General features: G+C 45.5%; 1 protein-coding gene across 1 annotated transcript in view; it reads left to right on the top strand.

Moving 5' to 3' along the window:
* LOC141264667 (uncharacterized) overlaps positions 1 to 18,502 on the top strand; it is a 112,686-nt gene extending 94,184 nt beyond the window's left edge. Inside the window, exon 3 of the mRNA XM_073676936.1 lies at positions 18,345 to 18,502. Coding sequence (XP_073533037.1) covers positions 18,345 to 18,502 — 158 coding nt within the window. The remainder of the gene's footprint in view (positions 1 to 18,344) is intronic.
* Positions 18,503 to 19,432: the final 930 nt, after the last annotated feature.

Raw genomic sequence — 19,432 nt, forward strand, 5'->3', positions numbered from 1 at the left:
TTTTCTGCATCTAGCTCTGAAAAAATATTTGGGCTTCTAGCAGTGTGTGGGACTTGGTCTATTAGTCCATCTATACTGACCTCCATCAGGTTGCAAATTAAAAATAATTTTTTTCTGCATCTAGCTCTGAAAAAATATTTGGGCTTCTAGCAGTGTGTGGGACTTGGTCTATTAGTCCATCTATACTGACCTCCATCAGGTTGCAAATTAAAAATAATTTTTTTCTGCATCTAGCTCTGAAAAAATATTTGGGCTTCTAGCAGTGTGTGGGACTTGGTCTATTAGTCCATCTATACTGACCTCCATCAGGTTGCAAATTAAAAATAATTTTTTTCTTCATTTAGCTCTGAAAAAATATTTGGGCTTCTAGCAGTGTGTGGGACTTGTTCTATTAGTCCTTCTATACTGACGTCCAGCAGGTTGCAAATTGAATATAATTTTTTTCTGCATCTAGCTCTGAAAAAATATTTGGGCTTCTAGCGGTGTGTGGGACTTGGTCTATTAGTCCATCTATACTGACCTCCATCAGGTTGCAAATTAAAAATAATTTTTTTCTGCATCTAGCTCTGAAAAAATATTTGGGCTTCTAGCAGTGTGTGGGACTTGGTCTATTAGTCCATCTATACTGACCTCCATCAGGTTGCAAATTAAAAATAATTTTTTTCTGCATCTAGCTCTGAAAAAATATTTGGGCTTCTAGCAGTGTGTGGGACTTGGTCTATTAGTCCATCTATACTGACCTCCATCAGGTTGCAAATTAAAAATAATTTTTTTCTGCATCTAGCTCTGAAAAAATATTTGGGCTTCTAGCAGTGTGTGGGACTTGGTCTATTAGTCCATCTATACTGACCTCCATCAGGTTGCAAATTAAAAATAATTTTTTTCTTCATTTAGCTCTGAAAAAATATTTGGGCTTCTAGCAGTGTGTGGGACTTGTTCTATTCGTCCTTCTATACTGACGTCCAGCAGGTTGCAAATTGAATATAATTTTTTTCTGCATCTAGCTCTGAAAAAATATTTGGGCTTCTAGCGGTGTGTGGGACTTGGTCTATTAGTCCATCTATACTGACCTCCATCAGGTTGCAAATTAAAATTAATTTTTTTCTGCATCTAGCTCTGAAAAAATATTTGGGCTTCTAGCAGTGTGTGGGACTTGGTCTATTAGTCCATCTATACTGACCTCCATCAGGTTGCAAATTGAATAAAAAAAATTTCTGCATCTAGCTCTGAAAAAATATTTGGGCTTCTAGCGGTGTGTGGGACTTGTTCTATTAGTCCATCTATACTGACCTCCATCAGGTTGCAAATTAAAAATAATTTTTTTCTGCATCTAGCTCTGAAAAAATATTTGGGCTTCTAGCAGTGTGTGGGACTTGGTCTATTAGTCCATCTATACTGACCTCCATCAGGTTGCAAATTAAAAATAATTTTTTTCTGCATCTAGCTCTGAAAAAATATTTGGGCTTCTAGCAGTGTGTGGGACTTGGTCTATTAGTCCATCTATACTGACCTCCATCAGGTTGCAAATTAAAAATAATTTTTTTCTGCATCTAGCTCTGAAAAAATATTTGGGCTTCTAGCAGTGTGTGGGACTTGGTCTATTAGTCCATCTATACTGACCTCCATCAGGTTGCAAATTGAATAAAAAAATTTTCTGCATCTAGCTCTGAAAAAATATTTGGGCTTCTAGCGGTGTGTGGGACTTGGTCTATTAGTCCATCTATACTGACCTCCATCAGGTTGCAAATTAAAAATAATTTTTTTCTGCATCTAACCCAGCCAATAGTTTTGGCCTAATACCACAGTTTGGCCACTCAGCTCTGCTCGGTTACCATCCATTGTTTTTTTGTGCAAACAACTCCAGAGTTGTGAATTAGTTAACCACCAAAATGAGTGGAAAAACGCCTGCTGCTGGTGGAAAGGGGAATAGGCGTGTTGGGAAGGGGAAAAAAGGTTGTGTCCGTGGGGTAGGTGCAGAAGAAAGACCATCTTCCAGCCAAACTAAAATGTCTACTTCTTTTAGCGGACAATGTGATAAGATCCCTTTCTTACGGCCACGCCAATTGCTACAAATTCCAGATGAGGCACAAAAACAGCAGGTGCTTCAACGGATATCAAGTGCTCCTTTAAGTGGGCTCTCCTCCACATCAACTTCAACATCACAAATACTCCAGTCCTCAAAGGTGTCACCCAAATCGCACTTGCTTCCTCACAGCTCCCAAATCTCCAGCTGCCCGTCTGAGTATGAGGTAGAACAGATGGTTGAGTCTGCAGAGCTGTTTACTCATACTATAGCCTGGGAATCAGAGGTCGACTCCAGCGCTTCTGTGAATCCAGACGAGGAAATGATCTGCACTGATGCCCAGAATCTTTATGAGTCGGATCCAGGACCAGACACAGAAGGTTCTGACCATAATGTAGACCCTCATTCCCAAACTGTAACTCCTGTTGGTGGAGACAATGAGGAAGACGATGATAAGACTCAAATACCTGATTGGAGCGACAACTTTAGTTTTTTGTCAGGGCAGGAACAGGTTGGCTCTGAGGACGACGGGTGTGATAACGCACAGGGTGATGATGATGAGGTCGGAGATCCCACTTACTGTCAACCCACAGTCAGCCAAGAGATGAGGTCAGCAGAGGAGGTGGAGGAAGATGCTAGTGACGACGAGGTCAGGTTGCGCCTTCCTGGACAGAGACGTAGTACTGGAAGCACGTCAACAACTGCATCCTCAAACACAACTCTGCCTCTCACCACAAGTCGTGGTGGCTCTTCAGGTCGCATGGGTGCTAAGCCTTGCATAGCCTGGGCATTTTTTCAGATCGATAAAGATGACCCAACTCGTGTTATCTGTAACATTTGTCAGCAAAAGCTAAGTAGAGGCCAAAAAATACATAGTTTGAGTACTTCATGCATGAACCGGCACATGGACATGAAGCATAAGTTGCAGTGGGAAGCTCAGTGTGCTACAATGCGGTCTAGCCGGCCGGGCCAACCACCGTCTGCCATATCTTGTGCATCCGCGGCCTCTTCATCCTCTGTGACTGGGGGGACAGCAGTCACACCTGTTTTGGGGCGCAGACCTGCCACCTCTTTACCCGCAACAGCCAGCGTGATTGGCAGGTCATCATTTTCTTTGGAGGTGGTAACACCAGCTGGTCTTGAGCGCTGTCCGACATCGATAGCACCACCTTTGTATCAAGGCAACCTAACATGTCCGCCTGCATCTTCCTCACAGACCGGCAGTTTGCCGGGGACACCCTTATCAACCCCGTCTAAGCACAATAGCCAGCCCTTGGTCCCTCAGATGTGGACAAGTAAAAGACCATTTCCTCCTAGCTATGAGAAAGCTAAGAGGTTGAATTTCACCATCTGCAAGCTCTTGGCTACAGAAATGCTGCCTTTCCGCCTGGTGGACACAGAGGATTTTCGAGACCTTATGTCCGTCGCAGTGCCCCAGTACCAGATGCCCAGTCGGCACTACTTCTCAAAGAAAGGTGTGCCTGCGCTCCACCAGCATGTCGCACACAACATCACCGCTTCTTTGAGAAACTCTGTGTGTGACAGGGTGCATTTCACCACAGACACTTGGACGAGTAGGCATGGACAGGGGCGTTACACGTCGCTGACTGGGCACTGGGTAACTATGGTGACAGCAGGACAAGGGGCTGCTGTCCAAGTCTTGCCGTCCCCACGAGTTGTGCGTCAATCCTCTTTATGTCATTTTTCCTCCACTGCTTCTGCCTCCTCAACCTCCTCTCGGTCTTCCACCTGCACCCAAAGCCTGTCTGGTCATGCCACAAGCTTTCTAACTGCGCAGAAGGGATCCTGCACACCTCCTTACTATGCTGGCAGTAGGGCTCAACGTCATCAGGCGGTTTTTACATTGAAATGTCTGGGAAATGTGAGTCACACAGCTGAGGAGTTGTGGTCAGCTCTGGAGAACCAATTTCATGAATGGTTGTCTCCACTGGACCTGAAACCAGGGAAGGCCGTGTGCGACAATGCTGCAAACCTGGGTGCGGCCCTTCGCCGGGGCAATGTCACACACGTGCCTTGTATGGCTCACGTGTTGAACCTGGTTGTCCAGCAATTTTTAGCCCACTATCCCAGACTTGATGGCCTTCTGCAGAGGGCACGGTTGCTGTGTGCTCACTTCCGCCGTTCGCATCCCGCAGCTCAGCGACTTACATCTCTACAGAAGTCGTTGGGCCTGCCACTTCACCGGCTAAAATGCGATGTGCCTACCCGGTGGAATTCAACTCTGCACATGTTGCAGCGACTGTGGCAGCACCGACAAGCCCTGGTGCAATACGTTCTGACGTATAGCCTGGGCCAACGAGATTCAGAGGTGGGGCAAATCACGCTGGAGGAGTGGTCTCAGATCAGGGACCTATGCACCCTTCTGCACAGTTTTGAAATGGCGACGAAGATGTTTAGTGCTGACGATGCCATTATCAGCATGACTATTCCGGTGATTTACATGCTGGACCACATGTTAAACAGAATTCGGAGTCAGGTGGTGGCACAAGAGGAGGTGGAGGAAGTAGAGGAGGAGGAGTTGTATGCGGAAGGGCTAACATCTGCAAGGTCCAGACGGTCGGCAGCACCAAGGCGGCAGGCATGTGAGGGTGGGGGAGATGGTTTAACCAGGGCGCATGGTAGCAGCCAAACTAGTGAGGAAGGTGCAGGAGCCCAGGAAGAAGTGGAGGACGAACTGATGGAAGACTCATCAGATGAGGGAGACCTTGATCACATTTCTGTTGTGCGAGGTTGGGGGGAGAGGACAGAGGAAGGAAGCATGATTGTTACCTCGCCACCAACACAACAGGGACTTGGTGCTCCTGGATGCGCAACACACATGAGTGCCTTCTTGCTGCACTACCTGCAACATGACCCTCGAATTGTGAGAATTAGAAATAATCCTGACTACTGGGTTGCCACACTGTTAGATCCCCGGTACAAAAGTAAATTTGCAGAAATTATTCCTGCCATAGAAAGGGATGCACGCATGCAGGAGTATCAGCAGAGACTGTTGCAGAATCTTACATGTGCTTTTCCACAAAATACCAGTGGTGCACGTAGTGAATCTCACAGTTCCAACTTGCCAACCGTGGGGCCGTCAAGTGTTCAGCACTCAAACCGTAACAGAACCACAGTATCTGCTGGTAACATCAATTTTGCGGAATCATTTCACCACTTTTTTAGCCCATCCTTTGCAAGGCCACAGGAGACAAGAAGTCTGACACATAGTCAACGCCTAGAGACGATGGTACAGGAGTATCTCCAAGTAAACATTGAAGCCACGACTGTGTCACTGGACCCTTGCTCTTTTTGGGCTTCCAATCTGGATAAATGGCCGGAGCTAGCCACTTACGCCTTGGAGATCTTGTCATGCCCCGCAGCCAGCGTTCTGTCTGAACGTGTGTTCAGCGCTGCTGGTGGTGTGCTGACAGATAAGCGCACGCGGCTCTCCACTGATAATGTAGACAGACTCACGTTCATAAAGATGAACAAATCATGGATCCGAAACGACTTTTCTACCCCTGTGTCATCCTGGGGAGAGTAAAAGCTTGATGATTGGTTAAAATCACCCTACCAACCGTTTTAAGCTTTCAAATTACTAATCATGTTTATCTGTATCTTGACTGGAAAATAATTTGGGCTTTGTAGCAGTGTGCAGCACTGATCCTATTAGGCCATCTATAATAAGCTTCACCAGATTTAAAATTAAAAATTATTTTTAGCTGCATCTAGCCCGGAAAATAATTTTGGGGCTCCGAGATGCGCAAGACACATAAGTGCCTTCTTGCTGCACTACCTGCAGCATGACCCTCATATTGTCAGAATTCGAAGTAATCATGACTACTGGGTTGCCACACTCTTAGATCCCCCAAACTTTTCGATCAACCTTTTCATTTTAATAAAGACCAAAAAAATGGTCATTTTTGAAATTATAAGCATTAGCAGGTTGTTAGAAACTGAAATCAAACAGTTTTCAACTCAAAACTTTATTCTAGGTGATGTTACATTTTCACATAGGACCCCTTGTTCGAAAGGAGCTTCTGAACTCTCTCGTCCATTGAATTTGTCAGGTTTTGGATGGTTTCTGCTTCAATTGTTTTGCATGAGGACAGAATACCCTCCCAGAGCTGTTGCTTAGATGTGAACTGCCTCCCGCCATCATAGACACTCCTTTTAATGATGCTCCAAAGGTTCTGAATGGGGTAGAGGTCAGGGGAGCATGGGGGTCACACCATAAGTTTGTCCCCTTTTATGCCCATATCAGCCAGAGATGCAGATGTTTTATGTGCAGCATGAGATGGTGCATTATCATGCAGAAAAATGATCTTGCTGTGAAATACACGGTTCTTCTTCTTGAACCATGGCAGGAAGTGCTGTTTGAGAAAATCCACATACATTATGGAGTTCATCTTTAGCGCCTTCAGGGATCCTAAAGGGGCCGACAATCTCTCTCCCCATGATTCCAGCCCAAAACATTACTCCACCTCCTCCTTGTTGGCGCTGTAGCCGTGTTTGCGTGGGGTGTCCATCAACCAGCCATCCTCCACTCCATTCATCTGGACCATCGAGCGCTGCACGGCACTCATCCGTGAACAAAACAGTTTTGAAATCAGTCTTCATGTAATGTTTGGCCCACTGGAGCCGTTTCTGCTTGTGTGAAGTGGATAGAGGAGGTCGACAGGATGGCGTATGCACAGCTGCAAACCTCTGAAGGACCCTGCATCTTGTTGTTCGGGGGACGTTGGAGGCACAAGCAGCTTCAAAAACTTGTCTGCTGCTATGACAAGGCTTTTTTGCCGCTGCTCTTTCAACCTGACGTAATTGCCTGTAGGAAAGAGTCCTCAATTTGCCCTTATCAGCACGCACACGTGTGTACTGTGAATCAGCTACATACTTCTTGATTGCCAAGACACTTCATCCTGATCATCGCACAATGTTGATTGTAGTCATGCCTTGACCTAAACACTCCACAATTTGTTGCTTCTCAGCAGCCGACACATCCTTTTTCTTTCCCATTTTGGCAGAAAATGTAGGCTGCTTAATAATGTGAGAGAGCCTTCTTAAGTAGTCTTGCCTTTCATTGGACACACCTGCCAAACTAATTAGCACAGGTGTCTGCAATTGCTTACAGTGATATAAAGAGCCCTGACACACATCACCATCAATGAGTTTAACTGACAAACAAACAAATTCTTCCCTTATCACTCCTAAACACTTTTTGCATAATAATTTGGAACGCGGTGTACATGTGCTTTTCCACAAAACACCAGTGGTTCACGTAGTGAATCTTACAGTTCTAACTTGCCAACCGTGGTCTGTATGGAATTGTTCAATAAAGGGCCCAAAATTAAGATAACATAGATGGGAGAGGTCTCTATGAATAGGAATTCCTAAGTATTTGATACCCTGTGAGGGCCAGGCAAAGGGAAAGTTGGACTGGATGGAATCCTATATGGATTTAGGGAGGGAGACATCGAGGGCCTCAGACTTCGCTGCATTGATTTTAAAATTTTACCATGTAACAAAGTGATCTATTTCAGCCATAACAGCAGGGATGGATATATGTGATTGAGTGATATATACTAGGACATCATCAGCAAATAGAGAGCACTTGTACTCGGTGCCTCCCACCTCAATCCACCTAATATTGGGGTTATGGCGAATTGATGAGAGCAGGTGCTCCGTCACTAGGATGTATAAGAGAGGGGACAGAGGACATCCCTGCCTTGTCCCATTGGTGATTGTGAAAGGTGATGAAAATGTTCTGACGCACCCCCTGGGCCTTGGGACACCCGGAGCCGGACCCTTTTTGGTGGATGCTGGTGGTTGTAGTCTTCGTGGCGGCGATCCGGTTCCGTGGCTCAGGGCGGTCAAACCAGTGGCGGAACTATTTATGTGGTTTTGATGTTTAAATGTTCGACTACGCCACCCGTGGATTGCGGTCAGAGTGAACCGCCGCTACAGGGCAGACCGCTAAGGCTGGTGTTGTGGGTGCAGCAGAGCGTAGCATAACTCCCCACGGGAGGAGTATAGCCTCAGGGCAGTGTATGCGGAGGATGGGGGTGATGGTGCAGGGCAGCAGCAGTAACGACACGGAGTCAGTGATGCAGTTCAGGGCCTTTACTCACAGTTCTTCTTATCCAGACCACGTCTGCAGGTAACGGCTGCCCACGTCGTACTGTGCTCACCAGGTGAGGGGCTCAGACAACTCCCAGATAACTTTGGAGCGCTTCACAGGACCCCCTTTGTGTGTCCTTTGTCTGGCCTTTCTTACCAACACTTCTGTCCGGCTGCCTCGGGCCTCCTCTTGGTAAACTTGGCGCCAGTTTCCCTGACCCTATGTGGTGCCTTCCTAGCGGGTGGAGCAAGGGGCTGCGCCACATAAAATGTCAGAGCCTCCGGTTTCTAGCTGAGGGTCGTTTCCTGCCTCCACTAGTTCGGGGACCGGTCTCCCCCTTTGGCCTGACCCCTCCACGCAGGTGGATTCGGGCGTGCGGTGGCGACTCGCCCGTCCGCACCCCTGGGATCCCTTCATTCCTCGTTCCTGGAGCCTTCTCCGCTCCTCTTCCTTCCTTCTCCCTCTTGCAGGCCTGGGCCTCTGTTACTAGGCCCGCCTCCGGAGCAGAGCTCATGCAGAGCCCCTGCTCCCTGCCACTTCTGCTCAGACTTCTCTGCACTGAACTAAGATGGTGCCCACCTTTTATACTCCCTTCTCAATGCACCCAGGAACTGCTTCCTCCCTGCTCCTGCACTGCAGGGTTCCCCTTCCTCAGTGTTCCCTCCCCCCACTCCAGCCAGGGACAGGGACTGTCGTGCCCATCTCAGGGGCATATTGGTCGCCCTGCCCCACGGCAATGTGGTGTAATGCATGCAGGTGTCGGGTCCTGATCCACACTCCATCCTTATCTGAGAGTGAGATATCACACCTCTGGGTGAGGTGCAATACGTCTGTAGCAACCGAGCCCTCGGTGCTACAGTTCCATTTATCTTCAGCCTAGGTGACGTATTGTGATACAGGGCCGTGATTTTGGCTATAAAAGGGTCCCCTAGACCCCTACCCCAAGCTTTTTAAGAGAATCATATATGGCGTGCCAGGAGACTCTATGGAATGCTTTCTCAGCATCCAACGAGAGTATCTACTTACAAATTTTTAACTGCATCTAGCCCAGGAAATACTTTGTGCCTAGTAGCAGTGTCTGCTAGTCAGCGGATTATCCCGGCTGTTAAGCAAGCTACACCACCTGTAGTTTGGACACTTAATTTTTTCAAAGGAAATGCTTCGGGACCACGGGATACTTAGTGAAGAGCATCAGGAGGCACCCCAAGGCATAGGGGCTGGGACTGGCACTAGGATGCCTTGCGGTGGACAGCCGAGCTCGATCCTTATAAAAGCTTTTTAACTGCAGCAGCTTTAGTGGACGCTACTGGAGCTGGAATTACGCGGCTGCTGGCATGAGACTTGCCCTCCAATAGATCCTTGTAAATGGATTTAAAGTGTATTCATTCAAATTAGAGGGACAATTTAAATTAAAAAGCGTAGAGCTGCCTCCACCACAGGGGGGCTCTCTCGACCCACCAGCGGACAGGCACCAGTATTGGGAGAGGGGGGCTGGCCGTCAGGGTTCACCGTGGCTCTGGCACAAACCCGGCGACACGGAGGTGGCACGGGCAGGAGCGGACTCGCCGTCTCGGCTTCTCACTTTTTGGATTTTAGAAGGGCATGACATGCCTATATCTGTGTCTCCCCCTCCTTTTACTCCTCCACCTCTTTTCTTTTCACATGACTATATGTACTTGTCACTTTTCCATGTGTTAGTTGTGTCTTCTGAGCAGTTTGTCAGCTTTTGGACACCTTTGAAGGTGTTTTCTATGTGTTTCTATGTGTTTTTGTTTGCCTGCCATTGGTTTTAACGGTGTTCGAAGGTGTTCGACGAACAGTTCGACGAACTGTTCGGCGAACACACGGGTGTTCGACGAACCGAACCGAACTCGAACACTACGGGGGTGGCGCAACACTACTGATGACGCTGTGCGGCCTGCCAATCACTGTAATGCCCACAACCAACATGGCTACGGCATTACAGTGCATGGCAGGCAATCCCTGCATGTTCATTGGCTCTATAAAGGGCGCTAAACATGCAGGGAAGGGACCCGAGTTCACGCCTGAGCAACCCGGAAATACTCAGCGAGCGCCGAGCATCTCGAGCAGTGAGATGCTCGGGCGAGCACCGAGCAGTAGCGAGCATGCTCGCTCATCAATAAAGAGGACCAAAAAAGCATTCAATGAATTCAAAGGTCCTATATAAAGGGGTTTTGTAGCCATAAAGCGAGCTTTAAAGGGAATCTTTCACCAGGTTTTTGCCTCCTAATCTTAAAGAAGCATAATTTAGGAGCAGAGACCCTGATTCCAGCAATGTGTCACTTACTGGGCTGCTTAGTTTAGTTTTGATAAAATCAATGATTTAATAGCAGGAAATTATCAACAGAAGACTAGTAAACATTCTGCCAGGTATTCAAGCATATTCATGAGCTCTGTCTAACCCTGCCCCCACCACTGATTGACAGCTTTTTCTGCACACTGTACACAGCTGCTAATAAGTCGTATGGGTGTGGTTATACAGAGCTCAACATTCAGATAACTGCTAGATCTGTATACACAGTGATTATATCAAAATAACAGCAAGCAAGTATCCGGTGCTAAATGCCGAACAGACTTCTCCCGGAAGTTTGTTGCAGTGTTCGGATTTCCAGGGGAAGTCCGTTGCAGAGAGAGGATTTTCAAGCTCAAAAGTTCAGATCCCCATTGTTTTCAATGGAATTTGGGTTCTAGTTCAAGTTCGGATACAGTTCTGGTACTTAAACTGAGCTTTGGAATATGTATGGCTGACAATTGACCATGTTTTGGCCGTCATAAAACGTTAGATCGGCAAAATGAGTAAATGCTTGCCGATCATTCAATGACTGTTCATGTATACACTGAACCTTTCCTCAATCTACAGGTTGTGCTAAAGTGACTTGCTCGGCTCTCCGGAGGCAAACACAGGACACACGGTTTGGGTAAACTTCCTGAGGGTTTATTGTGCGGCACAAACTCTAGTAGCGTCCCATAAAATTAAACAGTCCCTCTTGGGGTTAAAGGGAAAACAAAAGATGAAATATAACAAAGTCCTCTAGCCAGCAAGGCCTTTGCCGGCTGCAGATAGTCCTGTGAAGTTTCAGCAACACCAGTCCTCCGGTGTTGCTCTCTGGCATCAGCCACATACAGCCTGGAGACTAGAGATGAGCGTTGTTCGACTCGAACTATTCGCCAATCTCAAATTCGAGCTGTTTTGGGCGGTGTTCGAGCCGTTCAGCGAATACGAACTATTTGAAAAAAATTCGGCTGTTCGAGGTTATGTTCGATAACTGTTCGTGCACCAAAATCATAACTGGATTTTTTCTCAGCAATGATGAAAATTAATGTTAATACGCAGTTTGAGTGTACAGCGGGGCGGAGGGGGGGGGGGGGGCAGGGGATGGAGCTCTGCAGGAATAATGAAGATCTCCATTTTTTTTTTCTCTTTCCCGCATTTACAGTGGGGAGGTGCAATCTGTCAGCCTATCAGCAGCGCACACACGGAGCGAAGTGCTTTTTTTCACACAAGCAAGGGCATGTGTCATTGGCAGTGTATGTCACATGTCCTTGCCCTATAAGAACCAGCCATTTTCCCCATCGCCACCATTTTCTCACTGCTGCAGCTGCGTGTTAGACGGCACCGCTGTTGCTGTGTGCACTATACCTTGTTAATTTCAAGCCAATTTTCGCACAAATCTACAGATAGCTTGGGAGTAGGGAATAGTTGTGATTGCAGTCCTTTTAAGAACTAGGTTACAGCGTTTCCTATGACTTTTATCAGGCAGGTCTGTGCTCTTAAATAGATAGGACAGCTCCTTCATTACCTTGCTCATGAACGGGGTCCCTTGGTCCATTAGGATTTCCTTCGGCAGACCGATCCTGGCAAATATATGGATGAGCTCCCTGGCTATGCATTTACTCGATGAGTTCCTAAGCGGCACTGCTTTCGGTATAACTGGTCGCATAGTCCATGATCACCAGGATATATTGGTGGCTTCGGGCTGATTTGACTAAGGGCCCTACTAAGTCCATAGCAATCCTCTCAAAGGGGATCTCTATCACCGGCAGTGGAACTAATGGACCACGGAAGTAGGAAGAGGGAACGATTATTTGGCTGGTTGGGCAGGACCTACAATAGTTCTGAATTTCTCAGTAACACCCTGGCCAATAAAACCTTCTCATTATCCTCTCCTGAGTTTTCTCGACCCCTAGGTATCCCCCAAGAACCTGTGAATTGGCCATATCTAGTACCCTCCATCTGTATGGCCCCAGCACTAACAGCTGTTTCACTATCTCACCACCCCTTAGCTTGGTCACCCGATATAGCAACTCCCCCTGCACTGCAAAGTGGGGGAACCTGATGCCAGCCTCAGGCTCTTGGGCAATCCCATTACATACAGTAACCTGGTCAAATGCCCCTTTAAGGTCAGGTCTCGAATTTGAGCTGTCCCAAAGTTCTCTCCAGACATATCTAACTGCAGGGAGGTTGGCCTCCTCGATCACCATCTCGCCCTCGTCTCCGGCAAGGACGCAGAATGGGAACTCATCCACCTGAGACTTTGTTGGAGGTTCTTCTCCAGGGACCTGGCTTTTGCCCATGCTACTTAGTCCAGTTCCCTTCCCACACAAGTCCCAAAATAAAGAAAAATAATGGTCCAGTATGACGGGATGTATCATGTCCTTAACCACCCCGACTTTGCGGGACTTGGCACCACAGTCTGTTCCCACTGTCACTGTGGCCACGGGATAATCCTTGGTGTCCCCATGGATGCACCGAATGCCCACAGTTTTGGAAGGGATCAACTGGTGAGGATGGGTAACTCTGATTAAGGTCACCAGAATCCCAGAGTCCAACAGTCCAAGCACCTTTATCCCATTAACGGATACAGCACACGCTTGCGGCCCCTCGCTGGGTCGACATTCCACACTGCAGGCTGGATAAACATAATAGAAGACCTGCCTAGGCTTCAGTCTATGGGCTCATGGGACATATGACACCTGGCGGCTACGAGGGTTCAGGGTTGTGACAACGCCAACAGAGTATAACTTTTGCAACAGTCCTTGTGGCAACTTCAGTGGGAGTGGGATATCCACCGGAGGTGGCTCTAGACCTCTTCCGTGGTGAACCTGCCCCCTTTTGGGTATCCCAGTATGGAGAAGTGACTGTATATCCGGTTTCCCAAGGGATTTCTCAACCACCTGGTACCTCTCTACCAGGCCGATGAAGTCATCTGTGTTCTGGGGATCGCCCTGGACAACTCAAGTCGGTACTGGCTTGGAAAGGGAGTGCATGAATCTTTCAATTACCACCCGTTTGACCATCTAGGCCGGAGTGGAGGACTCCGGCTGCAACCACTTCTGAACGAGATGCAATGGGTCAAACATCTGCGAGCGAGGGGGTTTGTCGCTGGCATACACCCAGTGGTGGACTCGTTGGGCTCTCTCTGCCATATTTACTCCCAGGTGTGCTAAGATCTCTGTCTTTAGCTTGGCGAATTCCTTGGCATCCTGCAGTGCCAAGTCATAATATGCCTTTTGGGTTCCCCCGACAAATATGGTGTCAAAACCCGATCAGCCACCCTCTCAAAAACTGTCAGAAATGCTTCTACATCATCCCTGGGTGCCTTCTGCATGGCCCGTCTTATCGCCTTCCTGATGTGGGAGTCATCAATCGGCCCTGGGGTTGGGGCGGTCGCTCTGCCCTGGATGGCGTCCGCAAGAAGCTGTATCTGATGTTGCTGCACTGGCTGGTGCTGCTGCTGTGCCTTTTGCTGCAACTGGATCTGTTGTAGTAACAGTTTGGTCATCTCCTGTTGAGCTGGCTGCTGCTGCAGGATCTGCTGCTGCTGTAGCTCTCGGTGTTGCTGCAATTGTTGCAGGTGCTGCTGATGTTGCTGCTGCTAGCTTTGGACTAAATGCTTTATAAGCTCCTCCATGTTGCTGGACATCTCTGGCTGGCTGACGGCCTTCACCCAGGACATCCACCGTTCTCTGTGGCAAGTACACGTGTTCCTGGATCTTTGCCAGCACTCTCACACCAACTGTGGTAAAGCGACTTGCTTGGCTCTCCAGAGGCAGACACAGGACACACAGTTTGGATAAAATTCCTACGAATAAACTCCAGCAGCGTCCCATAAAAATAAACAGTCCCTCTTGGGGTTTACGTGAAAACAAAAGATGAAATATAGCAGAGTCCTCTAGCCAGCAAGGCCTTTGATGTCAACCCTACGGGTGACAAAGAGATCGGGTTCCCCCCTTTTTATGAGGGACTATTGGATTCCTCAATATTTACTTTTCATCTGGACAGTCCTCACACCCCAGATAACCTGTCTCCAGTTAGTACCTGTGGTGAGTCCAGATTGATATAAGCCCCCAATTCCGTTACAGGGATAGATAACTAAATATAGAAAATATCAAGGGATGAAGTCACATCTTTTCTTACATTACCCCCTTTTTGGGGGGAAAATAACAAGGTATCCCCCCCGGTTCAAGTAAATGTGGAACCATGCAGGTATGTAAAAAAAAACACAACATTTTTCACATTAATCCCCTGGATGGTGGCAGCTCATCCAAAATGTGCAAAGTGAAAAGAAAACACAGGGGTAAACAAGGAAGGGGAAAATGGGGCAGACCCATTAGCTACCCTAATACATTTACCCAGTCACCCAAAAAGGAACAGAATCTAGGCATTTTTAATTTGTCGAAATATGTTCTTTCATTTAATGAAATCCAACTGTTGAAAAAGGGACTATCTTTCTGTCCAACTGCTGATGCAAATACATTTGATTTTTTTCTAAACATTAACAAGTTTGTATGCAAACTTACTTTAAAAAGACACTTTTTATTACTGGATTAGAGAAAGGTGGGAGTAGAAGGAAATCAAATCTAACAGCCTGACCAAAATGGAGGCGACCACTCTGTTAATGTGGCAGGTGACCCTCAACATACCCTATATACCATCAAGGAAGCCATCTTGACACATTCTACCATCTATTGCTAGAGGAGCTTGGAGCATTTCCCAAAGTCATAGGAAAAGACAATCTTACCGCAACTAAACGTCAAGCCCTCTGATCACTCAGATCCAACCCACAAATTGTAATCAGAACAAAAGGGGGGAGTCATTATGGATAGAACTTGGTATGTGGAGGAAGTTTTGCGTATTCCGAGTGATGTTAAATATTATTGCAAATTTAATTCAGATCCAACACCCCAATATTTGGTTAGGTATTATGAAATGGTTAAGAACGCCATTGGTGGGAACATCCTGAACAAGAAGGAGAATGACTTCTTGAGTGTCAAACATTTTTAGATGCCCTATTTTTATTTTATACCCAAGATTCACAAGAGTTTATCACATCCCGCTGGATGTCCTATTATTTCGGGAATTAGATCTATTATAGCCGATTTGTCCCATTATCGACTTTTTTCTACCGAAATATGTCACACAACTTGATTCCCACATCCAGGATTCATCGAATTTGATAGTGGAGCTTAAAAATCTTCCATCTATGCTACAGTGTATTTTTTTCATGTTGGATATGAGTTTGTTATACTTCAATATTGATCACCAATTGGGTTTGGCTGAGGTAGAATTCTATTTAGGTCAGGAGAGGGATATTTCTGATTACCAGATGGTAATGGGCATTGACTTCATACTTAACCATAACATCTTTTGTTTTGAGGGTGTGACCTACCGGCAGACCAGGGGCTGAGCCATGGAATCGAGATTCGGCCTGTCTAAGCGAATCTTTTTATGGGGTGATTTGAGTCCCTTCATATTGGTGGTCCCTCCTACTCCTTTACAAAAGATTTATTGATGATTTGATGTTTATCTGGAATGGTACTTGGGCTGAGGCTCAAATCTTCATAGACAATATAAACAAAAATGCATGGGTGCTTGAATTCACATCCACATTTGCGGAAGACTACATTGAATTCCTGGATGTAACTATCTCCAAATAAGGCAATGGGTAGATATATACATCCACCTATTTCAAAAAGGTGGATGTGAATAGTTATCTAGACTACACAAGCAGACATTCCCCAAGTGGATAAAAAATCTGTTAAAGACATAAAGACTATAAGTATAGATAGTGTTTTGTTACAACATTCAGTAGATCCCATAGAGCTGTTAGGAATCTATTAAAAAAATATTGGTTCATCCTGGGAACGATCCTGTCCTCTCTGTAGATTTACCTAAGAACCACATTATAGTATTTAGGAAGAATATGAGTATAAAAAATGGCATCGCCCCTACCCAAGTCATTGGTGGGGAGAAATCCTCCAATTCCCTTGTATCATCCTCTGAACATAATAGGGTACATAGGTGTGGGAACATAAAATACCTTTGTTGCACCATGCTGAGGCATAGTAGTAAGAATTTCCAACTGAAGGTGACAGGAGAAGTTTTTAATGTCAACCAATATCTGACCTGTAGCACGCCCTTCGTCGTCTACCTGTAGGAATGTGATTGTTGTTTCCAATACGAGGGATGGACTATGCAGCCCATCAACAAGAGAATAAACAGCTACAGGTATAATGTAAAACGTGGGATAACTAAGCACAGTCTATCTAGGCATTTCCCAATATACCATAAAAAAAATCCCAAGAATTTGCACCTCACTATTCTGGAGCATATACCTGTGACCAGTCCAGATTGCTTACAGAGGCTAAACAATAAATCCTTCTGGATATTCAAATTGGCTACTTTACATCCAGAAGGTTAAAGTATCATTATTGAACACACATATTAGCATAACTTTGTATCTTTGATATTAAGGAATTGTATTGTTAATAATAATACATGTGGTTTTGTTCAATAATACATTAGAAACAAATATTTTATCTTGTGCTCTGGCCGAAAGGGGGCCCCCAAGGAGAGGTGTGATTACATTAAGTATTTATCTATGTCTATATCTTTTCTTTTAATTGATCTCTTTTATGCATTTGTATCCATGTCATTTTATGCATGTTTTAATTTTTATACATATTTGATTAATCAACAAATCACACCAGTGCCGGTTTATTTAAAGCACTGAGATAAGTGTTTATTCCATACTCACCTGACGAAGGGGATGGCTCATCCCAGAAATGAATTGTGCCTATTAAATCATTATGTTCACTTATCCGGCTAGTCTTCTGTATCTGAGCGTGGTGCCCTAGAAAATCCGCCCACTACTCCCATCATCTCTCTGCAATATAAAGATGCAATGAAAGATATCCTTGAAGAAATTTCCACTATGAAAAAAAATGAACAAATAACTTACTATAAAAAGACAAATGGTGCTTCAACTTTACTATAGTTTATCTATTCTGTGAACAAAAATAGTTTTCCTTCTGTACTCCATTATTTGTTTTCACTAGAAGGAATTATATTTGCTGTACTTTAGGCGAAGGGAATAAAATGTCTTAAAGGGAATCTGTCACCACATTTGACCTATCTAAATTACTAATTTAGTCATGCAGGTTATAGACTACTGAGGAGAGTGATCCCTGTATGTCTCATATCAGATGTGTTCTTGTTGAGAAATCATCTTTTATCACTTTATATAAATGATCTCTTCCAGGCTATGGGGAGGATGTTGCCTGGAAGATAACTCTGCTTCCAGTGCTTACTGTACATGAAGGGGGAGTTACCAGTGTGATGTGTTATGGCCGTTCTCTGCTCTCCTGATCTCACTGCAGAGCTGTGTGTGATTATACCTGACACATCTGCAGGTTCCTCTCAGCTTCAGCATCCATCTCACAGGGAATAGGGTTGTAATATTGCAACAATACAGCAGAGCTCAGAGAGCTGCAAAAAATTTGTTTGCAAGAAGACAAATTTAATTTCTCCTGTTCTGTGTTAGTTTCATTTCTCACACTGGTAACTCCTCCTTTTATTTAAAATAAATTCTGGATGCACGGTTTTCTTTCAGGCAACATCATCTCCATAGCCTGGAAGAGCTCATTTACATATAAGAAAAACATGGATTTCTCTGAAATAAGACATCACATTGCAGATATCAAGGTATCATTTTATTCAACTTCCTATGTCCTGCATGTCAATAAAGACAGCTTAGAAGGGTTGATCCTACCGACAGATTCCCTTTAAAAGAAAATCCTATATTCACTACACTTTGAACCTTCCCATAGTTCTCCTACCTCAACAAGTCCTCCAAGAAGCTCCTCTTTCTTTTTTCTTCTATCTTCTTTTACCTCCAGGCCAGTCGTGTGTCACATCATGTGACATCATGGAGTCTAGTGAAGAGCAGCAAGGCGGAAAACCTGTTAAAATAGATTACCGAAGACAGAAGAGAGATGACAATTGGAATTTAGAGTGGTTTGTTAACCTCTTCCCTGTCAATTCAATTATTGCCTAATTTATTTCATTCAAATCAAATTTCCTGGCAGAATTTGGGTGAATCTGCAAATATGAAATTCAGATTTTCTCATCTCTATTCCTGACTCTGGAACAGACCTCTAAACTATAACAAATTTTAGATTAATCCCCATAAATAATTTAAATACCAGATCAAGCCCTTAAATATATTCTGATCCCAGGACAGCATAGTTCATGCCACATAACAAACCTCTAAACTATTAGAGTCTTCAGACTGTAATATTCACTGCTCAAAAAAATAAAGGGAACACTTAAACAACAGAATATAACTCCAAGTAAATCAAATCCAAATCCAAGTAAATCAAATCAAGCAACACTGATTGACAATCAATTTCACATGCTGTTGTGCAAATAGAATAGACAATAGCTGGAAATTAATGGCAATTATCAAGACACACTCAATAAAGGAGTGGCTCTGCAGTTGGGGATCACAGACCACATCTCAGTACCAATGCTTTCTGGCTGATGTTTTGGTCACTTTTGAATGTTGGTTGTGCTTTCACACTTGTGGTAGCATGAGTCGGACTCTACAATCCAAAGAAGTTGCTCAGGTAGTGCAGTTCATCCAAAATGGCACATCAATGCGAGCTGTGGCAAAAAGGTTTGCTGTGTCTGTCAGCGTAGTGTCCAGAGGCTGGAGGCACTACCAGGAGACAGGCCAGTACACCAGGAGCCGTGGAGGGGGCTGTAGGAGGGAAACAACCCAGCAGAAGGACCGCTACCTCCGCCTTTGTGCAAGGAGGAACAGGAGGAGCACTGCCAGAGCCCTGCAAAATGACCTCCAGCAGGCCACAAATGTGCATGTGTTTGCACAAACGGTTAGAAACCGACTCCATGAGGGTGGTATGAGGGCCCGACGTCCACAGATGGGGGTTGTACTCACAGCCCAACACCGTGCAGGATGCTTTGC

Source organism: Phyllobates terribilis, unplaced genomic scaffold (assembly GCF_046119375.1).
Source record: "Phyllobates terribilis strain yellow unplaced genomic scaffold, ASM4611937v1 Scaffold_4__5_contigs__length_816908805, whole genome shotgun sequence".
Lineage (NCBI taxonomy): Eukaryota > Metazoa > Chordata > Amphibia > Anura > Dendrobatidae > Phyllobates > Phyllobates terribilis.